Here is a 26,511-nt window from a genome sequence, read left to right on the forward strand (position 1 = left end):
GAGCAGCAACAGCAGGATTCTGCATGTCCCTCAAACCCTGGGCAAGTTAAGCTCAGAAGAGCACTTCAGAACCAGCCTCCTTATGACAGGAGGGCTGTGAGCATGTACAGCGCATCCAGCAAAGTGGAGTTTGCATTGAGAGCCACCCAGGTGAGGCAGGGGAGACCCAAGAGCATCTGTATTGTGGCGGGTGGCAAGACAGTGGCTGGATTCAACTCTGAACCGACCTCCCCACCTCCCCAGCCACACAGTACAGTGAGCAGCCTGATTGAGCTTCTTAGGCAGCAAAAAGTAAAGGAAATGGATCTTCATGCTGGGTGTGCTGGTAATGCCAGCAAGAACCCAGGGGAGGCCACTAAGGCTCTGGTCTTCCCCCAGGAGGTACCCATGAGGCCAAAACCAAAGGGCAAGCGCAGAACGGTCAGCATGACCTTCTTGGAGATCAACAAGGTGGTCCCGCGGGTAGAGCAGCTGGGCTCCGAGGATGATCTTGAGTCGGAACGCTTCTCTGGCTTCAGCCGGACCAGCAGCAGCTCCAGCTTCCTGAGGTCTGGATTCCGCTGGAAGATGTTTGGGAAATCTGCTGGGGAAGACGGGAAGTCGCCCCAGCAGGGCACAAAAGAGGAAAGCCCAAAAAGGACCCTGGCATCTTTCAGGAGAAGTCTGAGCTTAAGAATAAGGAGAGGGCTTAATAAAGGGGAATGCGAGGAGGCGGATGGCCGCATCCGTGCAAAAAGCGACGGAGATGCCAATCTCTATCCCCAGCGCCCATTCTCTTATTTGAACGGAGGACTCCTGCCTCCTCTTCCTGGCAAGACAGGGTCCTCTACAGAGGATAGTGTGTTTCACTACATGAGGTACCAGAGCAAAGGGAAGCTCAAAGTCCTGGAGATCCCTGATCACCCCAAGCTCTCCAAACCCAGCACAGACGAGCCTAGCGTGTGGAGGTTGCTGACTGAGCGTTTTAGGAAAAAGGAACAATCTCCTCCCGACAAATCTGAAATAAACTTTCATAACACACAGCCTGTAAAAATCCCTCTGGCCAGGAAAAAGAGACCAGAACTTGTTGCCATAGAGACTGTTACTGGCACACAACACAGTGAAACTCAAGGTAAGCTCAATTTGGATTAACAGCATAAAGTATTTTCACGGTATACTTGCAGCAATGTAAATTATGTCTTATAAAACATTATAATTGCATATCTTCTGTCAGTCACCAATTATTAAATAAGCCAAGTTACATGGTCTACCTTTTTGTGTTTTGTTTAACACTTTATTATTGAAGAGCTTCAAGTATAAAGTTCTGGGTAGAGCTGGTGGAACGTATATCAGCATCCATAATATTACAGAGGCACTCTGCTGCGCTAAGAGAAAAAAAAAATAAATAAAAAAAATGTTGACCTCATAGCAGGGGGAGGGACCATTCCAGATTGTTTTGCTTCCAGCTTCGAATTGCCTTCCTTACCTGGTGAGAAACATGACCCCCAGTACACAATTTTTTTCTATACGAAATATTATATAGCAATGTATTAATTAATGACATTATCTAAGGACCTCTGCATGTATATAATATGATATATATATATATATATATATATATATATATATATATATATATATATATATATATATATATATATATATATATATATTATATATTTTTTTTTTTTTTTTTTTTTTTTTAAAGTAGGGTTTGCTTTGTGAGCTATGTAAATGTTTGGCACTGTTTTAGACTGATGCCAAGCTGTTGTGTTAATATGTAGATGTTGAAACAAAGTGTATCTTTATAAAACAGTGCCCTGTGAACTGTGCTCATGCAGCATACTGTATACAGTACACTGTAATTCATTCCTATGGGCATTGTAAGATGTGTGGTTTTGTTTGCTGCTTGTAGTGTATCTGGTGTGCAGAATAACATACATTGTATTGGTCTGTACTCGTAAAGCCTTACTATGGTGGAGAGAACACTGGAGTTGTATGTATTTACAGGCTGTGCTAATGCTTTATAAAGTCCCAAATGTTTTTTTTTATTTTTTTATTTAAATGGCACTGACCAGTATAGTAGCATTTTTTCCTTGATCCAAGTGAATACTATCGTTGTTTTTCTGCCTATTTCACCTTGAACTTTTTTTTAGTGTTGGCTGTTATGCTGACTCCTTTTAATGTTTGTTTGAGATTCTAATCATTGCTGGTCAGTGAACTCAAACAAAACCCTGTAAGATCCTCGGAGGACACAAACTGTTGTATTTTCTGTAGGTTTTCCAGTCTAAATGTATCTAAAGGCTGATTGTAAAATTAGCACAGAGAAGCAAAGCTTCAGACATTCTAACTGTCTGCAGCTTTTCTGAAACTTGTTGGTGGAGGGATACCTCCCAATATACAACTTGTTACACGCTCAGTTAAATAGCACATATACATGCAGTGCCCCCCCTTTTATAACGCTGTATTCGTAGTTAGAGACCTTGCTGTTTGTGTCCCATCTTATAACGAGAATGCTAGTGTTAGTGTAATGGCATTATGGGACAAATGGGAACCATGACTGTACTGCCTTATAACCTGTTCCTCAGTATAAAGGGGGAGCACTGTATTACCCAATTGCCTACATTTTGTATTCATGTTCATTTGCAACCCATCTCTAGTTTATTTATGCATTTTACAGAATAGAAGGGGGCTGGGGGTGGGAACGCCTGTCTGGAGAGAGTTCATGTCAATAGCATGTATAATTATTTAAACATTTATTCACTAGTCTGCATCACAGCTCGTGACAGTGAGTCAGACCCCCCCCCCCCCCCGTTGTTTTTTTTTTTTATTCAATATAGTGATACAGATTGTAACGTCGAGTCATGTCAGTGACAGTGTGCCAGAACCCCCCCCCCCCCCCCCCCCCCCAGGGTCTTTGAAACAAAACAAACAGTTCACTTAAACCAGAAGCTTAATTTATTATCATTATTACATAACTGCTGCTTCTTGGCAAGACTGTGTAGCCCTTAAAGGGCCTGCAAGAATGTGACAGTTTTGAAACTGAAGTGTTCGTTCACTGCATTGCAGTTGTAGATATGGGGGGGCTTTTTTTAATCATCACAGTGGGGCAGTGCTAGGTGCTTTTGTAGAGGAAATTGAGTTTGTACTGTCAATACTGTGCTGTAGATAAAGGAATACAGTAATTTTGATTATTATAACATGGATAAAACTATTTAATCGTTCAGTGTCATGTGGTAACCAATTAGCCTCCTATAACAACTTGAAAACCTTAGCAACTTCTTTAAACATTTTAGGAAGAATTTGCTAAAATATAGGTCTGAATCTCTCCAATCACCTAATATTTTCATGGCAGAGTGTTGCTTTATTTATGACTGCTTGACTTTCGTGAATGCAGGCGTGTTCCCGTTGTTGGGAGTTAGATATACAGTTGCTGTTCTGTACTGAGTCATACAGAGATACCTGTTGTTACTTGTCTTTAACAGGTTGGTTGAACTGCAGACTTATTGGATTGTTTGTATAGTTTAAATACTGTAACCTCATTGTCAATTTTTTGATGATGCAAGGCAAACGGTTTTAGATCTTAAAGTGCAGCCTTCTTTCTAGTCCAGAGGAAAAATATATATCAATAGTCAAATATATATGTAGTACCAGTCAAAAGTTTGAGTGCACTTGCTGGAAACTAGGTTTTTTTCATAATTGACAATGTTTTACGTCGTATACGTTTCTGTAAATAATGAAAACACATGTTACAATATACAAAACAAAACATAAGGAGTATCAAAGCAGTGTTCAAGAAAATTGAAAATTGTCTGTAAATCTTGGATTCCTCAAAATAGCCACCCTTTGCCTTAATAACAGCCTCATAAACACGAAGCATTTGGTTAACAAGTTTCAGCAAGAAATCACCCAACATGTCTTCCCAGCTCTTCTGCAGCAATTCCCAGAGATGTAGGGCACTTGTGGATAGATTTGCTTTGACTCTTCTGTCCAGTTCGTCCCATACAAGTTCTATGGGATTGAGGTCTGGAGACTGGACAGGTCAGTGCATTAGATTGAGTTGTCCTTCATTTTCCTTCTTCGCCAGATAGTTCTTGCACAACTTGGAGGTGTGTTTCAGGTCATTATCTTGCTGAAGAATGAAGGACTGCCCAACTAGCCGTAATCCTGATGGAATGGCATGCCTCTGAAGTATGCTATGATAGCCATGCTGGTTGAGCTTACCATGGACTTGGTAAAGATCACCAACTCTGTCGCCAGCAAAGCAACCCCAGACCATGACATTGCCTCCTCCATGCTTGACAGTGGGAACCTCACATGCAGAACTAATGCGCTCACCCTCTCTGCGTCTTACAAAAACTAGGCGCTTGGACCCAAATATTTCAAATTTTGACTCATTGGTCCATAAGACCGACTTCCACTCCTCAAACGTCCACAATACTGGTAATATCAGCTTGGTTAATGTCACACTCCGCTTAATATCTTAATATATTTACATAAAACTCGATAATAGATCAAAATAAGCACCGAAAAAAAAAAAAAACTACACCACATAAGCCCTACTTAAGATCCTTAGCATTATAGTACAGCGCATATACATGTAATCCTTAACAGTAAATGAAGCTAGGCCTCCTGCAGTGTTTACCAGATGCTTATTTTGTGCTTGTAGTTGCGTATAAAGCTTTAGCGCCGGTCAAAAAAATATTCAGTTTTTTTTTTTTTTTTTTTTTTTTTGGTGTTTCACACTGTTTCTCAATGTGCCACAATCCTTGGACAATGACTGTAGCAGTAATCATAACATTGGTGAACTCTGTTTGCAAATACTGTAGTATCAGCTCCCAGAACTGCCTGTTGACTGCGAAAGGTTTGACAGTAATATGTGTTTCTCAAATGTCCATATAGCTCTGAAGAGACTTTTAAAGTGGAACTTAAAGAAACAGGCGTTACTTACAAATGAGAGGTTAGGGTGCAGATACTATATGCAAGTTTTTGATGCTTTGCTCCATTTCTGGCGGCAAAATTTAAATCTTTACACAGAACTACAGTCTGAAGCAGTGACACAAATGACAGGCCTGCTGTTGATTTCCACCTCTGAGTTCTAATGTTATGCCATGGTTTTGTTTTGTAATCTGGTTATTTTACTGTTGATGTTTGATCCTCCCTCGTCTGTAGATCTTGCACCCCACATACACTTTTAGAAAAGCTCCAGCACCATTGGAACCAGCACCTCTGATCTCTAGGGAACCGATTTTAGCAAATTTTGCTTAAGCTTAGGCTTGTAACGTAACATAATCTGGAAGTGTAGGCTGCGTTCCCTCAAACTTTAATTTAGTTAGCCATTGTGGCTAAAGTAAGTAACTTAATTTTTAGCCACACTGGAAAAAACTTAAGCCACTTAATAATACTATTAACAAAAAAAGATGTGTATTTTATTTGAAAACACACAGATATTTAGTGCTAGACCATACCCTTAAAAAAAAAAAAAAAAAAAAAAAAAAAAAAACCTCCTGTAGCAGTGGGAGATCTGTGCTGACTCTGCTGGCGTGTTCGCAGGGCTATAGGAAGAGGGCGGCAGTCGTCCAACAACCGCCTGCCTGCGAGTCATGGCAGTGACACGGGGAGGTGGGAAAGTGGGTGTGTGGACTTTCCCCCTCTCTGAATGGCTGAGAGGCGAGTCTTGGGAGGTTGTTAGCCCTATAAGATAATGCTCTGCTGTTTCCTCAGGTCTGCCCTTTAAACGCGCCGTGAGTGCGGAAGCGCTGGTTGAGGACCGAGAACCAGTTGGGAGAAAACAAAACTGAGTGTTTCTGAGCGAGACAGTGAGAGCGGGGAACCCTTGGGCAGACCCCGGAGTATTGTAATGGAGCAGGCTAGTTAGCCGTCAGTGTAGGACGGTGATCCGGGTCGCATGGGTAGCGGTGACTGGGATATAGCTGTCAAGCGCAGCACCTTTTCTTTGTAGTTTTGTTACTGTCTTATTTTCCCTGTTTCTTTGTGCCAACCCAAAATAAAACTGGGCACCTGTGCGGTGTTGCCAAATCCACCTGTCTGACTCCTTTGTCAGTGAATTACCCACCACCCTTCCACACCCCCCAAAAAAAACTATTATTATTATTATTATTATTATTAGGCTTCCAAGCTGGCTTGGGAAGCCTATTTGTTATTGTAAAGTTTTTTTTTATTGTTTTTTTTCCGCCCCAAACTTTAAACTGCTTCTGTTCTCACGCAGTGTAACCAATCAAAAACTTGGCAGGTATCATCCCGTGTAGATTACAGTTTAGATGCAAAAAATAAATTGCGCTCACGCGTCAACCAAGAGCTTTCAAAATCTTTTTCTTGGGAAGCGGTGAATTTGCTGCGATAAATTTTTACAGTCAAATTGGCTGCCACCAAATTCGCCAAAACATGTCCCAAACACCAAAAAGCCGTAAAACTGCCTGGAAGATATATATATAAGAGAAAAAACAACAACTTAGCTGTGACCTTTTGAAGCTGCGTGTTTCTGGCTTGCCGTCCTGTGAAGATGTGCTTTTGGGACCAGGGGGTATGTTTGAAACCATGACTGCTTCACCTCCCTGTGACCTATAATAGTCATATTTGTTTTTTTCTACATGATTGACTGGTATTCCTGGGGCTACATCTTTCGGAACATGATTCTGATAATTTCTCTGTACATTTTTTTTGTAAAAAATGTAAGGAATTTTCCCGTTTTTGGATGCCATGTGTTTGTTTTGTTTTTTGTTTTTTTCTTTTTTACAAGCTGCGTCATCTGCTGACTATTTCTAATTAGAACCTCTGTCCTCCCTCCAAACACAACGCTGATTTCATGTACAGTACCGTGAAAGTATTTGCCCCCGTCTGATTTTCAGCTTTTTTGCATATTTTTGACACTGAATGTTATCAGATCTTCAACCAAAATCTATTATTAGATTTTAGACCCTGAGTGAACACATAACAGAAAAAATTGATACTTATTTCATTTTTTTTATTAAAGAAAGTTATGCAACACCCAGTACCCCCATTGTGAAAAAGTAATTGCCCCCTTAGACTTGATTAACTGGTTACACCACCTTTTAGCAGCAATAACTGCAACCAAATGCTTCCTGTCATTTATCAGTCTTTCACAGCGCCGTGGAGGAATTTTGGCCCACTCCTTCATGCAGAACTGCTTCACCTCAGTGACATTTGTGGGTTTAAGCATACAATGCTCATTTCAGGTCCTGCCACAACATCTCAATGGGGTTTAGGTCTGGACTTTGACTAGGCCATTCCAAAACTTTAAATTTGTTGTTCTTCAACCATTCTGATTAAGACCTGCTAGTGTGTTTCGGATAATTGTCTTGCTGCATGACCCAGATGTGCTTCAGCTTCAGCTCACTGAAGGATCGTCTGACATTTTCCTGTAGAATTTTGATACAGAGCAGAATTCATGTTTCCTTCAATGTTGGCAAGTCGTCCAGGTCCTGATGAAGCAAAGCATCCCCAAATCATGACACAACCATCACCATGCTTGACCTTTGGTATGAGGTTCTTACTGTGGAATGCAGTTTTTGGTTTTCGCCAGACATAATGGGGCCAATGTTGGCCAAAAAGTTACACTTTGACTCATCTGACCATAGAACATTGTTCCAGAACTCTTGAGGGTCATCCAGGTGCTTTTTGTCAAACTTGAGACGAGCGTTCATGTTCTTCTTAGTGAGCAGTGGTTTCTGTTGCTACTCTGCCATGAATCCCAGTTTTGCCCAGTGTCTTTCTGATGGTGGAGTCATGAACACTGATTTTAACTGAGGTGAGAGAGGCCTGCAGATCCCTGGATGTTGTTCTAGTGTTCTTTGTGACTTGCTGCATGGTTTTCCACCTTGCTCTTGGAGAGATTTTGACAGGACGGCCACTCCTGGGAAGATTCACTACTGTCCCAAACTTTCTCCATTTGGACAATATGGCTCTGACTGTGGTTTGGTGGGGCCCTAGAGCCTTAGAAATGGCTTTGTAACCCTTTCCAGGCTGATAGGCATCAACAACTTTTTTTCCCTGGAAGTCTTCAGGAATTTCTTTTGATCGTGGCATGATGTGCCTCTAGAACCTGTGTGCTGACAACTGTTGGCAAGGGCCAAAGTTAGTCAGATTTATATTGGGAAGGGCTGGCCCAAATCAGGCTTGATTGTTAACGAAAGTATTCAAACAGATGACACTAATTATCCCTTTAATTGGGTTGAGTTAACTGGGGGGGGCAATAACTTTTTCATACCTGAAGATTACATGTTTGATTACGTTGCACACCAAACAAATGAAAGAAGCACTAAACTGGTGTCATTTTTTTCTCTTATACTCCCTCTATATACTACTACAACCCACAAAAAGATCTGAAAAATTTCAATGTGAAAAATGTGCAAAAATGCAGAAAATCAGACAGGGGGCAAATACTTTTTCACGACACAGTATATGTTACGTAATCAAGCTAAAGGGCTTTTATTGGGCTAAATGAAATCAAACTAAACAGTCTATATTGATTCATCTACCAAGCCCATGTTGAAAGTAAGCATGTTGGCATAGTCTTGCACAAGTAAATTTTTCAAAGCCTTCACCACCGTGGCGAACTTGGTGAAAATTAGTTGATCCACAAGGTAAAACATTTCACTTGTGGCGACGTGGCTAGCGAGAACGTAGATATGGAAGTTGTCTGTCTCGTTCTTTGTTTGGCTATATGTGTGCCAATATTTTTTGTACAGAGAACCAATTGTGATATTTGCTTAAGTCAGAATCTGGGAATATTGGAGTCACCTCTTTGCTTAGCTGTCTGTGTCGGCAAAACATCGGGTCTCTGTACTGTCAAACTTCCTTTACATGTCTACAGTGGATTGACAGAACAAGTCACGATGAATTGCCTTTTCAAGAAATGTGTTTAGAGCCTACCTTCTGGCAATCTTAATATAAAGACCACACTGTCAGTCCTTCATAAACTGGTTACTGCTGTCAAGCCAATGAAAATGTGTTTAGACAAGACCAGTCTAAGTGAAGGGCCCTGAAGCTGACACCTCTTGCTAATCGTCTGTTAGGAAGAAGAGTTCACATACTGAAGCAAGTAAACAGAAGAATGCTTCCACAGAAACACAACACTGACAAGCCTCATCTTTTTAAATTTAGAAATCCTTTTGAATATTTTATTTTTCCATAGCAGCACTGCCTCGCTGTCAACGTGTTTATAGTCCATAGTTTTATGTGATTCAGCCTGACCGCTGGCCAATTTCCTGCTTGCATTAGAAATCAATTATTCTGATTGTTGCTTGTTTCTTTACTCCAAGGAGAAATTCTAAGCATCTCAGAAGTACTTTATCCTATACAAAGCCTGATGTGTTTGACCAGTAAAACATGTTAATGTGCTGAAAGTGATAAAGCTAGCAGTTATATTGTGGTTGTAGTAATTTCAGTGTGTTTGTAATGCACTCTGAGGTATGGTGTAGTGGTAACTGAAAGAGTGCTAGGCTTAATAAATATTAGTAATAGTGGCAGGATGTATACAAGCAAGGTGTGTTTTCAATCTAGACATAACTACATAACTACATATATTAGTTATGTACTGTAGGTTTGCCAAGTGCAGCATGCAAACCTACACCATTGCTTAAAGTCAAACATGGTTAAATGTTGTCCATTGTGTTGGTTCAGGTGAAGACAACTTTTTGAATCTCAGTCTCTGATTTCATGTATGACCTGTTTACTTTAGTACCACCCAATTGTAAAACTGTGGAAGTAAAACCGTTGCACACATAAGACATGAAGTGCTACAAGACAATACAAAAGGCTTCCAAGGTTCTTTACAGTAGAATTCAAAGTAACTGCTTAACCAGCGGTACAAATTTAGTAATCTGAAAGACAGAAAAGAGAGAACATTTATTAGAGGCTGAGCAATGGAAATGGAGCTTCCCTTTTATCCCTTTGCAGAGCTCCAGTAAGGGGTGGGATGGCTGATGGAACAATCTGCCAACTGCTCAGGTCTGAGTTATAGCTTCCAAAGACCTGAGCCACTGTTTACATGCGTGAGGAGTCAGTCCAAGGCCCAATTTTGAGAACCATACTTTTAAACTAATCCAGTGTCCACACTAAAGTATTGTTTCATATTTAATTAGGCTTAATGCATACAAGCACTATTAAAGTAGACTGGTTACAGTTCCTAGCAGGGCAGCGGACTGTGGAACTTAATCTGTCATCTAATCTGATCCCACCATGCTCTATTTTATGTTTACAACTAGGCAAATGTGGAACCCGTGCCAACGGAAGACATAGCACTTCGTAGCATGAACATTATGGCTGTTTCTTAAACACCAAGGTGCATTTTTATTTATTTTTTTTATCATGTCTGCGTTTTGTTTTGAACTCCTGAAGTTCTCCTTGACCGATTTTCATCACTCATGATATCAGTGTGCCTTGATTTCGGCATCCTGATCAAGTTGATCCTTGGTCCACCATTTTAGAGCAAGCCTCAGAAATTGCATACGATACAGCAGCATTGATAGTCAGTCATTCTCAACTCCTTCAGGAGCCTGTTATGAGTACTGTATTTGTAACGTCCATGCTCCAAAACATATCAAAGAATTCTGGGATATTGGAGGATACACAAAAAATGTAGTTCGCTATTACATGTGATCTAATGTAGAACTTGAGACTACACCCGAGGTGGTCTTGAGTATACGGCATTATATGTTGCGCACTGTTTACGCTAACCGTATTTAACACTATAAGCCTGTTTTTAAGGCAGCTAATAGGGTTTAAATGCATAGTGTGGGCAGGGCCTAAGATTTAGGTCAGAGAGAGATTACAAAGGGCTAAGAGTCCCCAGCAAAATCCTTGAAATGTATTATTCTTGGAAAGTATATAAATACATTTTCTTAATAGAATGGAACTGCGCTGTGGCTGTATTCATTGACACACTTTCAGTGGTATTTTCTCTGTACAGTATGCAAGTTGATACAAGATTTATAAAATAACTATTTGTCCTGTACACTCTTATACTTCTACAGAAACATTTTAAGGTTGTTATTTAATTGTTTTCTTTTTCACCATAGCAGCATTAGATCTATTTAAAAACACTATTAATCCTGTCTGTAAATGAAGTACAATAAAAATGAACAGTGTTTTTTATTTTATTTTTTATTTTTTAATGCAGAAATATCTGTCTTGGTTTAGATCTTTTAAAATACATCTTTCCAAACATTGTAGTTTTGTCTTGATTTGCTGATAGTTTGGTATAGCCTCTGGCAAATTTTTGTGCATCTGTGAAGATGAAAACAGATTTCCAGTATTACTGGCTTTGATTTCTAAATTACCATCCAACCTGGGAGTGTGCTCCACAGAAAAGAGCCCCAGAGATTATAAACCGCATTTGTCGTACTGCAGTTGCATTAGTTCAAAGGACTGTCAAATTCCATCTTTTGGGGCCATTTTGTACAGCATATAGTACTTCATGTCACAGCTATCAAAAGTTTATTTTTTTTTTGTCAAGTGAAGTAAAGCCCTTTAACTACCCTGCCTTGGGGGGTTCCCTATGGAAGCAATACATCATAATATGTTGCCTACTTGACAGTCTAGTTTCTTCTCAGTGTTTAACTGCATGTTTTAAAGGTATGCTTGAAATAATACCTTGGCATATACCCACAAACAGTCTCATTAGTCTCTCAAGAACACAGAGGTGTTTAGAGCACAGGAAACTGCAACTTGCTAGTGTTCACAGGTATACATATTTAGTTTCGTAATGAATGTTTCACGCAGATTGCAAATGACTAACAGGTTGTACATACAATGACCTGACCTTCACAAGACAAGGTCACGACTGACCAACTAATACTATTGCTCCCTCCTAAGGAAAGACACAGAATTAAATGAGCATTAATTGTTCAATAACCGGTTACACCTGGAATCATTTTCTACAAAAATACTTTTATTTAACATTTAATCAATTTACAATAAACATTCATATAATATGCATGACACATGCTTCTCAGTTATACATATGAGTTTAACCTGCATTAATACTGTCCTTGTTTGACAAACATGATTGTTAAACTATTCTATCGTTTACTCGTTATTATTATCATTCTCCTTATTAGTCTCTAGACCTTAACCATTACCAGTAAAGATTGAACATCAGCATTACCCCTTCTCTTGGAAGATTACTGAATATATGGCTATAACAAAACTCTTGTTTCACACGTAGCTATTGCAACTTCATTAAGGGAAGCACCCTAATCTAAATATAGCAATACATCGTCATATATCGAATACACTTTGCTCAACAACATGCACGATATATAATAATACCACTGCTCTAGCGCCAGTAGAATAACATTAACAATAATAATCACAATAACAGACATTGAAATATTACAATGAAAAGTTACATTCAAATAAAACTGGTAAGAAAGCGTAACACCTAGTGTGAAAAACACAATTTTCTTTATTTCTTACATATAAAGAGAACTCCTGGCGTTTCAGCCAGCTTCAAATACTCCAATTACAAGGAATCTCTCAATTCTTATATATAACAAAATAACACAGAAATACTTTCCTTGAAGCAGACTTTTTATAACTAGGCCAGATGATATACATACAGGGGTATCTTAGAAGTGCCCTAAAAATGTGAGCAAGGAATGAAGAAATGAAGCACTGTTGTGTAAGCTGATTTACATGATTACTTCAAGAAATGGCTTGATGAGGTTCTTGTTTCGAGCAATACACAACCAAATGAGCAAGCCGGTCCAAATGGACCTCCTCTTGTTTGTAGCATTTCTTATGTTCATAGTCACTACAACATAACACCTCCATGAATCTATACTGTTAAATTCATTTGGAGAAGGAAACAAGTAAACCGTGTATAATGCTAAACTAGGCTTGCCCGATTGATTCATGCACACTATAAAACTTTTTTTTTTTTTAAATAAACATAGTAATGTGTACATTAGGAAATACACAGACATTATATTCCGTAATGTTAAACAATATGCCTTCATTTCTCATTTTTAGTGTTACATTTTTTTGAAAATCACCATTTCCAAATGTAATAATTTGTTCAATGGATAAACAACGTATTTCTGGCAAAACGCTGCTATCATACGCAATCCAATAGTGAAAAATTAAAATTTAAGCAGCATAGTTAATGCTACATTTCTAAAACAAATGGGACACTAATGTAGATGCCTTCCTCTTACTGCTGTTAGAACAGAATTATGTTTTAAGCTGCATATTTAAGCTAAATGTCTATCAAAACACCTCAATAAGAACAAAATACATTTTACTAGCGAGAGGAGGCCATTCGATCCATCATGCTCGTTTTTGGTTGTTAAAAATCTTGCACAGAAAGTAAATTAGACGACAACCACTGTGACTACTATAATAAACTGTAAGTACTTTTTATTGTTTTCGTTCTGAACCCGTAGCTGTCTGCATTGGCGTTCTTTTGTTGTGTGACTCGGAAGCTTTAAGGGTTCTGTGCTTTCCTCTGCAGGGGAAGCATCACATTTGATCCTGTTAGGGAAACTGATATCCTGGCAGTGAAGTCTGTACTCATTTTGGTATTTCCACCGCTCATGCGTGCAATTCAAAACAAAGGAGTTTCACAGCTATCACACTATATGCACATAAAATACGGATTAACACAAAATCCAAAGAATATAAAACAAAAACATCACTAACATTTTTGACATGCATTAGTTTTAATGACACATGTCGACAAATTTTATATTTTTGTAGCTTCAGTTCTACCAAATACACTGTAACGACAAAATAAACAAGCATCAATGAACAAAATGGAGACGCGAGGGCGGTGGTTGACTCGCACACTCCGCTGCCACTTGAGTTGGCACAGACGCTATTTACAGAAATCCCATTGAACAGGTACAGGGGGAACAGGTCAAGACAGCATTTACACAACTGTTTACATTTATTTACAATGTCCAGTAGCATTTAGATAAGTGTCACTAGCCCAACAGTACCTCCCATCGTGCTCCGCTCCGCCACTCGTGCGAATGATTCCTGCTGTGTTAGTGGGGAGGCTGTCCGGAGGGTGGCGGTAGCGTGAGTGATCCGCCGACCCATTACAATATGGTACGGGTATTGATTTGGTTATTAATCAACCAAAAAACAAAACAAACAAAAAAAAAAAAAAAAAACGTGTTTTTTCCCACTCCCCAAGTATAAAACAAAAAAACTCCATCATAGAATGTAGAGGCCACATCAAAACGGTGGGCTAAATCTAAGGCGGCCCTGGGCTGCTGTTTCTTTTTAGAAAGATTCACTTATGAAAAAAGGGGACCCTGGGTCACCTTAGATCGCAAGTGTGAATGGGGTCTTTGTTAAATCATGAAGTAATAACAACAGCACCAGACCTTTATGCAGCGTCTGTTCGATTTCATCTACTCCTTAATGAGTTTACCCAAAAAGATTGCAGACTACCCATTAGGGTAAATAACTTTTTTGTTGTTTTTTTTGTTATGCTTTTGGGTTTGTACTCATCAAATTAAAGCTGTTGAGATTAAAGAGTGCTAATGGTTTATCTGAGGATAATCAATCTTTGGAAAGTTGCTTTACTCAACCTTTTCATGAGCCAAAGACCATTGCATTGTCAGTTTGTTAAAAACACCTTATCTCTGGTCTTACCCACATGATGTGGATGTGGGACTTCAGTAGACCGTGTCTGTACCCATATAGTACCTCCACAGTCTGGAAACCATCCCTAATAAAGACCTATTCAACACATACTGTAATAACTGCTGTGTAACTGTTTGTTCTTAGTTTTTTTTTGTATATTGTTTCATCTCTAATCTACGTATTGCCATGCTGGAGGGTATGATTTTTACCAGTCATGAGTGACTGGTCCCATTTACAGAGATGTGCATGATGATCATGCAGCACTGGAATTGAGTGGGTGAAGGGCTTCGAGCCTGCTCTCTGTCTGTAAAATGCAGGAGTCAGTGTACACCATTAGGCTATTGATAATAGTTGTGAAAGAATAGCTTTCATCTCAGTGTTGACAAATGTACAGGAAGCTTACAGCCCTGTGACAGAGTAACTAAACTAAAGGATATCCCTAACTAGCTTTTTATATATGTTTTTTAAAATGTTTTTAAAAAATGAAAATAATGTAATACTTGTATAGTTGACCTGGTGTACCAAAGTTTTAATTAATGAATTCATGTGTTTATTTTTATACTTTGATGTAGTCAGTGCTGAAAGATGTGTTGGTTACAACTAGACATTGTTAAAAACTAATCTACCTGTTGAATCTATTAGTATTCTTAAGGTAGTGTTGGACTGAAATTCACAGCTCCAAACAGTTAGAGATGTGCATGTCAAGCATCATTTCAATGCCTACTGTAATTCAGGAATTGTATAATTCACACCAATCCTGAGTCCTTTAATGCAAAACTAACAGGTGATGGTAATATTCAAATACAATGGTCTATATTGGTAAATTGCCCTCCCTGCATACAGCCTAATGTTCACTGTCTGTGTCAATATGGTGTGTGATTATCACAGACACTAATACCAGCCTGACATTGATTGCTATATGTACATAGTATACTGTACAGGAAGCATGTCAATAAGTGCCTGTTAAAACATGGTTAATATATACATATCTTAATTGTGAGCAGTGTCTGATTGGTCATTTTGTGTATGTTTCAAACAATTCAGAATTTATTCATGACTGTTTCCTTTTTTTGTGAGATACAGAGTAACAATGTATAGGAACTGGTCACTGCTGTTAGACCGGAGATGTTTAATAAAGTTGTTTTTATTTAATGACATGTACTTTTTAAAGTGTTCGGAATCTAATAATGGCGTATCAAGCCATACAAGACATTTTTATTAGAATTAAATTAAAAAGGAAACAGGGACAGTTTTGGAGTGTACTTGTAGGTATTTTTAAAACAAGTATTGTATTTTCTACAAAATGCAACAAAGCCTGCTTATCGACTGCTGGGTGTTTTTGTATCTGCAGCATGTTGCTAATGGTGCAACACTTCTACTCGGAAAACATGAACTTGACGATATGTTTACAGGCCTGTGTATTTCATTATCATGTTTTATTTTATTTTGTAAAAGTTAACTTTTACTAAAAAGTTGAGTTGAGTTACTGGAGAAACTCCACATTTCCTGGGCACCAATGACAAACCTCAGAACAACCAGCCGAGACAGTTACTAATTCCCCTTGAAATGCCCTGGGCCAGAGTTGCTGTTGTTTTTCTAAGCCATCTTCAGTGAGAGTAAATACATGTATGATATGCCTGTGTTTTCCCATGAACTTACACTTCTAATCTTTTGTTCTGTAACAGGGATTATTTTTAGAGAACTGACAACCTGCACAGTAAACAATGAAAAAGGTGTTTTACTTCCCTATTTCAAGATTATAAAGCAAACTACATAAAGAACTAAAATCTCAAGCTTTTATAGAAAAGTTTAACTGTTGGTCTGCTAAACGATCACTTTCTATGGAAACATGTTGCTATGGATATCTTTAATATTCAGAAGCTACAGTGTACAGCAGTCTGACCCAAACCTGTTCCGGTCAATGCTTTTTAATGTAACGCAAGGAAAGGATGTGTAACCTTCCTTTGAGTGAGATTTTGTTGGACTAAAACTAGCTTTAAGTAAGACTGGTGTTTTTTTTTGTTTTATGCAGCCTAAAATGACGGTAAAAAAAACTGGAATAGCATATTATTTATTTTGAATCTTCAGAAATTGGTTCAAGTGTAAAGTCCCAAGTTCAAATTTAGGTTCAGGCTGTTCTAAGTTTTGAAATCGGGTAAATTGTGCCAGTTGCACATGTTTGGTCATGCATCGTAATTGGAGGGTGTTGAAAAACAGTTCCACCCCTTCTTCACTGTTTGATACTGACAAGAGCTTTTTAAAGACTTTTATATGTCTGGTTTAATGTTTTATAATTTTATAGAATGTGGCACTGCCATCTTTCAGCAATTTGAGGAAACATATTGCACTGTTGATCTTTTTGTACAAATATGTATACATGAAATACTGGTGTATACATCTGTTAAATCATTTAACCCTTCTTATGCTTTATTTTCATGGGTTATTACTGACTGATCCAGTATGTCCTTTGTATCAAGAATCGGCACATACTGGCCTGGCACTCTTAAAAATCATGCCGCTTGTTTCCACAATTATTATTTATTTATTTTTTCTCATGTGGAGTCAGCACCGTTCATTGTCAAGCACGTTTTGTACAGGTATCTGATGTTGGCATGGTGGAGTGAGTGCCAGGTCATGAGCACAGTGTCAGTGTGGTAGAAATAAGATAACATTGTTACTTGGTTTTGGTGCCTGCAAGGTGTTTTAAATTGTTTTCCAGAATGGCCTGTAAAGTTATCAACTTTTGAGATTCCTTTTAATACATCGGCAGTTATCCATCAAATACTTTCTACCAACTAACCCCCTGTAGACGTCTTTCATAATTGCTGGCTTGCTTGTTGTGACCTGAAACTGACTTGCAACAGGGATTTCTCAATGCATGCAGATCACTGTCTGTAACAGGTTTATTATTAAAGCATTATGGGTTTATTCTTAAAGTTCATCAAAGGGAAGCTGATAAAATGAATGAAAGGCTTGTCACTGTAAATCTGTGCTACAGTAAAAGCTGGCAGGTAAATCTCTGTTTTCTGTGCACTTCAGTTCCTGCTGCACTAAATACCATTTTGGTGAATTCATACTCCCTGAATAACTGTTATGTTGTTGCCTGTCATTATATAACCGGGCAGCTTGCTTAGTTGCTGTTTGGAGAGACCCCCAGTTTACACACAGCTCATTTTCCACAGAACACAAATAGTTTTTGTTAACTGAATGCTCTATTTTTGGGTCTTGCTCTGGGTGGGTAGGGGTGTGGCTTCAGGAATCTGACTACATTGCTGTCTTTTGTTGGATCTGTTTTTCAGTCTTTCAATACGGAAATGAGGTTAGTGCACTGTGAGCCAGTGCTGCATGTTCCAAACTCTTATTTCCAGAACAGTTCAGCTGTGAAAACTGTATAAAAATGTGTAGAACAAATGACTTGCAGGAGGTACAGAGGTACACAACTGTTCAATCGAGACGTTGTTTACCTGATGGTGGTGATCCTGTATTTGGTTTTATAGTCCCCAAATACAGCTTAATTACAAGCTGCCATGCAGTAATGTCTAGGTAATTAAAAAAAAAAAAAGATTAACCAAAACCCCAAAAAACCCACAGATTTCAAAGTCCTAGTAGAGTGACAAAGCTGGCATTGTTTCTGGTTTCGCACATGGATCTGGCTGCGGGTGCCAGTCAGGAGATGGTTAAGGTGGCGTCTTTGGCAGGTGAGTGATTGTGGGGCTGAGTGCTTGTTTTCATGTCCGAACATGCTCAGGGAGACCTGATGAGATGGGTAAATCCAGGTGTTGAATAGGAACAGAAACAAATGGAGATGTGTTGAATTACAGGTCTAACAATACACATTGATTCTGGCAGGCTGCACTGTTTCTCTTGTACTGATTCTTGGGGGAAAATAAAGCGAATTACTGTTTTTGTATAGCATTTCTATCACTACTGTATGTATTCCTTTATCTAGAGCGTAGAAATCAGTTGGATAATGTCTGTCAGTATTTTTTGTTACAACTGAGATTTTAGTATAATTGTATCACTTTGATTAGATCATTGCTTTATATGAAAAAGGTTTGAACCAGAGGAGACCATTTGACCCGTTAATGCTTGTCCTATTCCTAGCAGCTGAACTCGGGTCTGAGTGGTTATCAGCGTTGCTTGGTAACACATTCCAGGCTCCTCCTCTCCTGTTCTTGTTTAGTAGGCTTTAGAAGCAGCCTTGAAATGCCTATTAAAATGGATGGGTGTTATATCGTAATTGGACCCAATTTCAGTCACTGTGATGTGGCCATAGTATCTGATCTATGTGAGGCGATATGGGAGTACAAACAATGTACTGTACAGAAGTCAGGCCACATTTCTCTAGTTTAATCAAAAACGAGACACAGCGTTTTAAATCTCCAACAAGAATCATTAGATGAATGTTTACTGTAACATGAAAGACTTTTGTATTTGCTGGACTATCATGTATTAACAGAGGTACAATTATGTTAAACAGAAAATACAAACGTTATGTCAATTTACAGCTAGTCCCTGTAGCACATCTAATACAAATACCAAACAAAATATATTTCTTTTTAGCAAAAAGTACTTTCAGCCTATTAGCCAAGTTTCTGTACTTAAAGTGTTATGTATGATATCAAATACAACTTTATCCAATCCTTGAAACTATCTCTGCTTCTATAAAACAACAAAAAAAACATTTTAAGATGTGAAGTGAAGAAATGTTTTGAAAAGTAAAAAATAATGTAAATATTGTATTCCATCCAGTGTGTCTTTTCATTCAGATTCTTTATATTGTACAGAGCCAGGGTTTACCCTCCTGAATACTGGAGGGTGTTTGAATGTAGGGAACTTGATAGCTTGAGAGCTTCCAGTGGAATTGTAGAAAGATAGTGACCCTTTGAAATGACAGTTTCCCTTTACTGTGAATCCCTGTCAACATTTAGTACAGTAGTTGTACGGAGCACATACAAAGGCACTGTTCTTTTTCACCTGTCAACCAACATCTACAATCTGTGTGGTCTTCATGATCTGTACAAATGTACATGTTTAAGCCTCTAGCCACATGAATACACATACTGTAAGACGTAGCGAATGCTTGCATATACTAGAGATGAAAAATGCTTGCAAACACTGAATTCATGTTGTATGGCCTTTTCTTATGAAGTAATTAGCTTTAAAAATGTGTAGTTAACACTGTACTGGTAAATGCATGTACTGAAATCTGGTTTATTTAGATTGTTTTTCTTGCTTTTTGTTGTACAGACTCCTTTGTGAACAGCCAAGAATGGACGTTAAGTCAATCCGTACCAGAGCTCAAAGTGGTGAGTGTGTGTGTTTTTTTGTTTTTTTTTGTTTCCCTCATAAATTTATTGCATAAAATAATGTGACCTTCTGCATGGGTTTTTCTACAGGCCTCAATGTTGGTACAGCAAGTGGGCCATTTTAATCCCCCCAGTTAGCAGTGATATTCTCTCTTTCTTTCTAATTATTTACAGTGGGAGTCTGGAAATGAGTGACAGATTTAGGGTAGCCTTGTGATGTGTACTGGAAGTAAGCCACAGGAAAGAACAAAACAGCAAGTGGCATTTCTGATAATCTACATATGTACTCCTTGATGTCAAGGGAACCTTGAGACCTGTGATTTAATCTCTTTACCTGTGCATATCTGCTACAAAGTACTTAGCAGGCAGTGCTAGTCCAAGTGCTTCTCATTGTAGAGATGCCTCCTCAAATTTCTGTAATCTGTAGAAATTGGAAATCAAAGTCATCGTCCTACCCCTACTGTGATGATATAGTACCAAGCTGTTCTAAGAATATATATATAGATATATATATATATATATATATATATATATATATATATATATATATATATATATATATATATATATAGCTCTGGAAAAAATTAAGAGACCACTGCAAAATTCAGTTTCTCTGGTTTTACTATTTATAGGTATGTGTTTGGGTAAAATGAACATTTTTGTTTTAGTCTATAAACTACTGACAACATTTCTCCCAAATTCCAAATAAAAATATGGTCATTTAGAGCATTTATTTGCAGAAAATGACAACTGGTCAAAATAACAAAAAAGGTGCAGTGTTGTCAGACCTCGAATAATGCAAAGAAAATAAGTTCAGATTAATTTTTAAACAACACAATAATACTAATGTTTTAACTTAGGAAGAGTTCAGAAATCAATATTTGGTGGAATAACCCTGATTTTCAAGCACAGCTTTCATGCGTCTTGGCATGCTCTCCACCAGTCTTTGACATTGATCGGTGACTTTATGCCACTCCTGGCGCAAAAATTCAAGCAGCTTGGCTTTGTTTGATGGCTTGTGATCATCCATCTTCCTCTTGATCACATTCCAGAGGTTTTCAATGGGGTTCAGGTCTGGAGATTGGGCTGGCCATGACAGGGTCTTGATCTGGTGGTCCTCCATCCACACCTTGATTGACCTGGCTGTGTGGCATGGAGCATTGTCCTGCTGGAAAAACCAATCCTCAGAGTTGGGGAACATTGTCAGAGCAGAAGGAATCAAGTTTTCTTCCAGGACAACCTTGTACTTGGCTTGATTCATTCATCCTTCATAAAGACAAATCTGCCTACAAGCCACAGTGTCTCACACCCACTGTGAAATGTGGTGGAGGATCGGTGATGATCTGGGGGTGCTTCAGCAAGGCTGGAATTGGGCAGATTTGTCTTTGTGAAGGGCCCATGAATCAAGCCAAGTACAAGGTTTTCCTGTTTTCTTTGCATTATTCGAAGTCTGACAACACTGCATCTTTTTTGTTATTTTGACCAGTTGTCATTTTCTGCAAATACATGCTCTAAATGACCATATTTTTATTTGGAATTTGGGAGAAATGTTGTCAGTAGTTTATAGAATAAAACAAAAATGTTCATTTTACCCAAACACATACCTATAAATAGTAAAACCAGAGAAACTGATAATTTTGCAGTGGTCTCTTAATTTTTTCCAGAGCTATATATATATATATATATATATATTCATTCGCTTGGGCACTTAACACTGCTGCTGGGGACACCATCTGTCTAACTTGCATGTCCTTTGAAAAATTCTGCGGTCTGCAGATTTTAATGTCATCACGACAGTGAAGCCCTTGAACAGTGCCTATATTACAGATTTCTCTTGACATGTAATTTGGTGCCTTCACCTGCCAACCTTCATTGCCCAGTGCTGAATGTTTCTTTTGTTCGTTTTTTTCTTTTCTCCCCACAACACCAACAAACAGTATCCATGCAGCTTAACCAGCTTTTAGTATCCATGGACACAAAAGAAAAAAAAAAAATGTATGCATTGAATGCTGTTGGACCTCTGCATAGACCAGATATGGGTCATTCGAGATAAAGGGGGTTGTTTGACCTCTGTAGTAAAACGGCTTATTTCAAATGTTTTTTGTGGAAAACTTTGAAGCTTTAAAGTGTTGTTTATTTGTTTAAGCCAACCCTATATGCTTCAGACATACTCTCACCATGAATAACACTGCTCTTTTGCATGTGACACCTAATGCAGGAACCATTTTATTCTTCATATGTGATTTTTGTATCATCAATCTGAAATGGAAGAAACTATGCCACAGAGTGTGGTCCATTTTGATCAGGTGCAATGTAACTTTCTTACTTATCCAAGACAGTGCTGGCCCAGTAAATTGCTTCAAGAATATACATTTATTTGCTGTGAGGTAATCTAGGAAAAGTCTGTCTAAGCTGATGCAGATTGTCATATGCTTCTCTGTCTCACTTATGGGAAAAATAACTAAGAAAACCACTTTTTTTTTTTTTCTTTCCATGTGGTAGTCAACTCTGTAAAAATGTACTTTATTTAGCAACACCCAATCAATTTCACATTTAATTTCCAACCGAAGCCATGTTCAAAGCTGGCTTGCAGATGTGAAAACTGACTATGAAGAGGTGATGTGTGGAGATCAAATGATCGCCGGCCAGGAAGTGCTGTGTCTGAATCTTGGCTCAGCCACTGAGTCATGGAGTTACCTTGGGCATTCCTATGACCCATGTAATATGTGCTATAGTGATAGAACCCTCCAGTGAAAAGTATGTATTGCAGCCCGCTTCTCCCAGGTGAAATAAAATGATTGGTTTGCTGTAACACACACACATATTCGTTTATGAACTCTATAGAGTATACAGGCTTTTTTTCCTTATCCTTTTATTGCAGTCAAATCTGCATTTTCACAGTTTAATACCTAAACCACGAACAGAAAACATTTTCATACCAGAAAACTCTGTTGAGCAGAAAAACGAGACCAAATCTTCTGCCTTCCGATTTTGTTTCAGCAAACCAGCAATTTAAGGGTTGTCTAAAATGTGTTTTAATTGAAGCTCATACAGTATATAAACAGTCGATTTGTACATAACCAGCAGCTGTCCTTGCCTTAAACACTCCCTGTCTGTATAGAAGGAAAAATTGCTGTAAGGCGACCAGCAGAAAAAAAACAAAAAAAAACCCTGCTTCATATCAGCACTTAAGAGTTTTTGTATAATTTCTGGTTGGTCAAAATGTAATGAATGATGTTTCAGACTTGCAGCTCAAGACTGTCCTGGCATGTCTTTGTCTACTTAGCTGTACTATTTTGACAGCGATGGCCATAGTGTAGTGCTAATGCAATAAAACCCTGTTTAACTCCCTTTTGCCTGTAACTTCAGTTATTTGTCTAACTCTCTTCTGCGCTTCACAAATAGACAAATGATAGGAACAGGTTTTTTATTTGCGCAGCCAGCCCTATTTGTCTTCTCTGAAACATTGACTGACTTTTTAAAGCTAAATGAGGCTGATACAATTAACAGCTTTTTGTTTAAAGTGCATTTTAAAGATTTTAGAGGCTAATAAAATTGTCAGCCACATGCTTTGTGTAGACTAAACATAGTTTTTAAAAAATAAAACCACTTTATATAGTGGGAAACATCTTTTTTTTTTTTTATCTAAAAAACACAACAGTGTTTCCCGATTAAAGCAACAATGGTGTGCTAGTCCTGGCTCCTGATTGGTAGTGCAAGCTTTTTCCAAGAAAAAAAAAAGCTTTAAGTGACTGGAGTTTTGTACACTTTGTTTTGGCAACACTGTTTTTTTGCATTGTATTGAACTGATTGTTTTCAGTCTGATCTGACAGCCGGCACACTAAGCCGATTTTAATAGCAGACCAAAACATGACATGAAAGTGAAGTTGTTCTGTATTTGATCAAATTCTTAAGTGGTATGCTACTGGTTTAATCCACCTAAATGTGCAGTTTCACCCAAAAATCCCTTTTTTTCTCAAAGCAATATTCACCCTATCTAATCCTACCCCCCACCCCACCCACACTTTGTGGATTTCTAGAATTAGTGGCAGCGTTTTAATTTTTTTTTTAAATAAACCAGCTTGCCTTGAACTGTTTGTTTTTCAATTAATAAGTAAAGATGAATGAGTTTAACTGGAGCAAAGTTAAATAGTTTTCCATGTGGCCTGTTTTTCCTTTGTTTTTTTTAGTGGCCGCGACGGGTTCATTCAGTTGGTGGATTAGTGATGTGCTGCATGCACAGTGAGCATGTACAACATGCACATGCTCTGTTTGTTCCTTCACCTGCTCTGGTTGATTATACAGTGTTTGCAAGAAATGTTTTTTTTATTAGCAACAGTGGCAATAGCATGAAACGAGAGAGATTGCATCTTATTTAGTTTTTTATTATTCTTTTTTATATATCTTAATGAGGGAAGGCAAAATTCTTTGTTGGTTCTACAGGCACTCAGCTCAACACACCTTTTGATAGAGTGTTGAGGGCTTTTTATTTCAATTATGGGGGTTTTCGTTGCTGTGCAGTGGTTATTGGGAATCATTGTGTCAGCTGTTACGGTTATTTGTACAAACAAGTACAGAAATTTCGATCTCTCTCTTAGAATTCATTGTTGCTGTAGTTGCTGGGTTCACTATTGTTACTATTCAGTTATTGTATAAGACTGTATTTGTAGGAGTAATAATTTGCCAGCCATGTCCAACAGCTAACTGACTGCAAGGAGGCATTCCAAATTCAGTTGCATGTCCCAAAGCATTTCGCAGCACCAGTTACTGTTCCCAAAAACAGAAGTTCTCTTGGGCTCTACTGTATGGTTTTATGTAAATATTTTTTTACACTTTAAGTTTGCAGTTGATTGTATTTTTGTAAATGTTTTGTATTCTGTAAAATGCTCTGTTGCTCTGCCTTCACTATCTAACCTGGATGCTTTTTGGAAGCAACATAAGTTGTTTTACCACCTTATAATCAAAAAAATATATATTTTTTTTTATTCCAGATAATTTATTTTCTTTAAAAAAAAAAAAAAAAAAAAAAATAAATAGTATGGAAGATTTTTATTTACCAAAAGTGAATTCTGTCCTTATCAAAGAATTTCTAATCTGGTCATGACAAATCTCAAAATGTACAGTGAACATGGATAAGCTACTCTAGAACGTTGAGTGTCTCTACTCAAATAAGCAACATTCTCAGTTCGAGGTAGATTTCAGGGATTCAGTGTCCATGTGACCCACACAGGGCAAAGATATTCTGAACACATTACCTGAAACACAAATGTTTTTGTCTGTTCTTTGGTTCACAGGGTATTGTAGGCAACCTATCAAGTGGGAAATCGGCACTGGTCCACAGGTACCTGACTGGCACATACGTACAAGAGGAATCCCCTGAAGGTAAGCTGAGATGTTGGGCAGGTACAGGTTGTAAATGAACATGGTCAGTCCTGTGTGTACTGTAGTGACTGGCAGTAACATATGGAATCTGCAGGTGCGTGTCTGGGAGCAACAGGATTGAGGTATTGCATCAATCAATTGCTCGTCTGTATGTATGTATGTATGTATGCATGTATGCATGATCCTAATCAATAAGCTGGAGGAGTCTCTTGCATTTGCAAGCCAGAGATTATAATAAATACCAGTGACATTCAAAGAGGGCAAATGGTAGGCATTTCGTTGGCCAGGCCTAGACTATGTAAATTACTGATGTTGCACAAATATACTGTACACTAGCTTTTTTATGGACACTTTTTTTGGCAATTCAATTTTTTAGCCCCAACTCCTGTACAGAGTTCCATTAACAATGTATCCTTGTTCATCCCATCTTGTGAGTTTGCTGCAGATTGCAATTGAAGGGAAGTTTTATGTTTTCACATCTGTATTTATTAAATACAATATAAATATGTCCTTTTTACACACACCCTTTTGCTTTTTTATATTTTAATTAATTTCCAAATTTAAAGAATTATTAATGATTCAATATCACAACTCTCACATATTTTACATATCTCATCAGCTGTGTTACTGTGCCTGGCTGAGCGGGAAGAAGGTGGCAAATCTGATGGCATGCCAGTTGGATGTCAGTCATACTTATAACAATTGTCCTAAAAGGATCATGGGGCTTATGTTTTAATAGTGAAATCAGAAAGACTTTGCGGACAAGGTCACTACAGGTCTTTCGGATTTCCTAGAAGCATACACGTGCGCTCCTGCAATACATATGATTGACATCCGAGTTGTGTGTAGTGCACATTGTTCACACCCACCCAGTCAGGCAGTGTCATTAGTGAATAATCGATTGAAAGTTGTCATGTTAACTGTGAGAGCCTTTAGAAGGTGTTGCACAATTAACAGGTTTTAAGATGTTTCACATACTAACCTGAGACATTTTTTTAACTGTATTTTGGGTAAAAATTTGAGCCCTACCTGTATATCGTACAGTTACTTGAACATTAAGCCTTTTGAAATATCTTACACTTTACGGTGTACAGTTTAGAGTGCGTAGGTACATTTTAATCCATACAGTCAAACCAGATCAAAATATATATATATATATATATATATATATATATATATATATATATATATATACACACACACA

The 26,511-nt window shown here is 38.1% G+C and overlaps 1 protein-coding gene across 4 annotated transcripts in view; it reads left to right on the forward strand.

The window, feature by feature from the left end:
- The window catches only part of LOC121312828 (arf-GAP with GTPase, ANK repeat and PH domain-containing protein 3-like), a 195,819-nt gene that overhangs the window by 79,499 nt on the left and 89,809 nt on the right, over positions 1-26,511 (forward strand). For 2 of the 4 annotated variants that reach the window (XM_041244634.1, XM_041244635.1), the window contains exons 1-3: positions 1-1,111; positions 19,867-19,925; positions 25,220-25,307. The exon at positions 1-1,111 is cut by the window's left edge and continues 492 nt beyond it. In XM_041244634.1, the coding sequence (XP_041100568.1) occupies positions 1-1,111; positions 19,867-19,925; positions 25,220-25,307 (1,258 nt within the window). The remainder of the gene's footprint in view (positions 1,112-19,866; positions 19,926-25,219; positions 25,308-26,511) is intronic. The other 2 variants (XM_041244636.1, XM_041244637.1) reach the window with 1 other exon arrangement.

The sequence above is a fragment of the Polyodon spathula genome, chromosome 3 (genome assembly GCF_017654505.1).
Source record: "Polyodon spathula isolate WHYD16114869_AA chromosome 3, ASM1765450v1, whole genome shotgun sequence".
NCBI lineage: Eukaryota > Metazoa > Chordata > Actinopteri > Acipenseriformes > Polyodontidae > Polyodon > Polyodon spathula.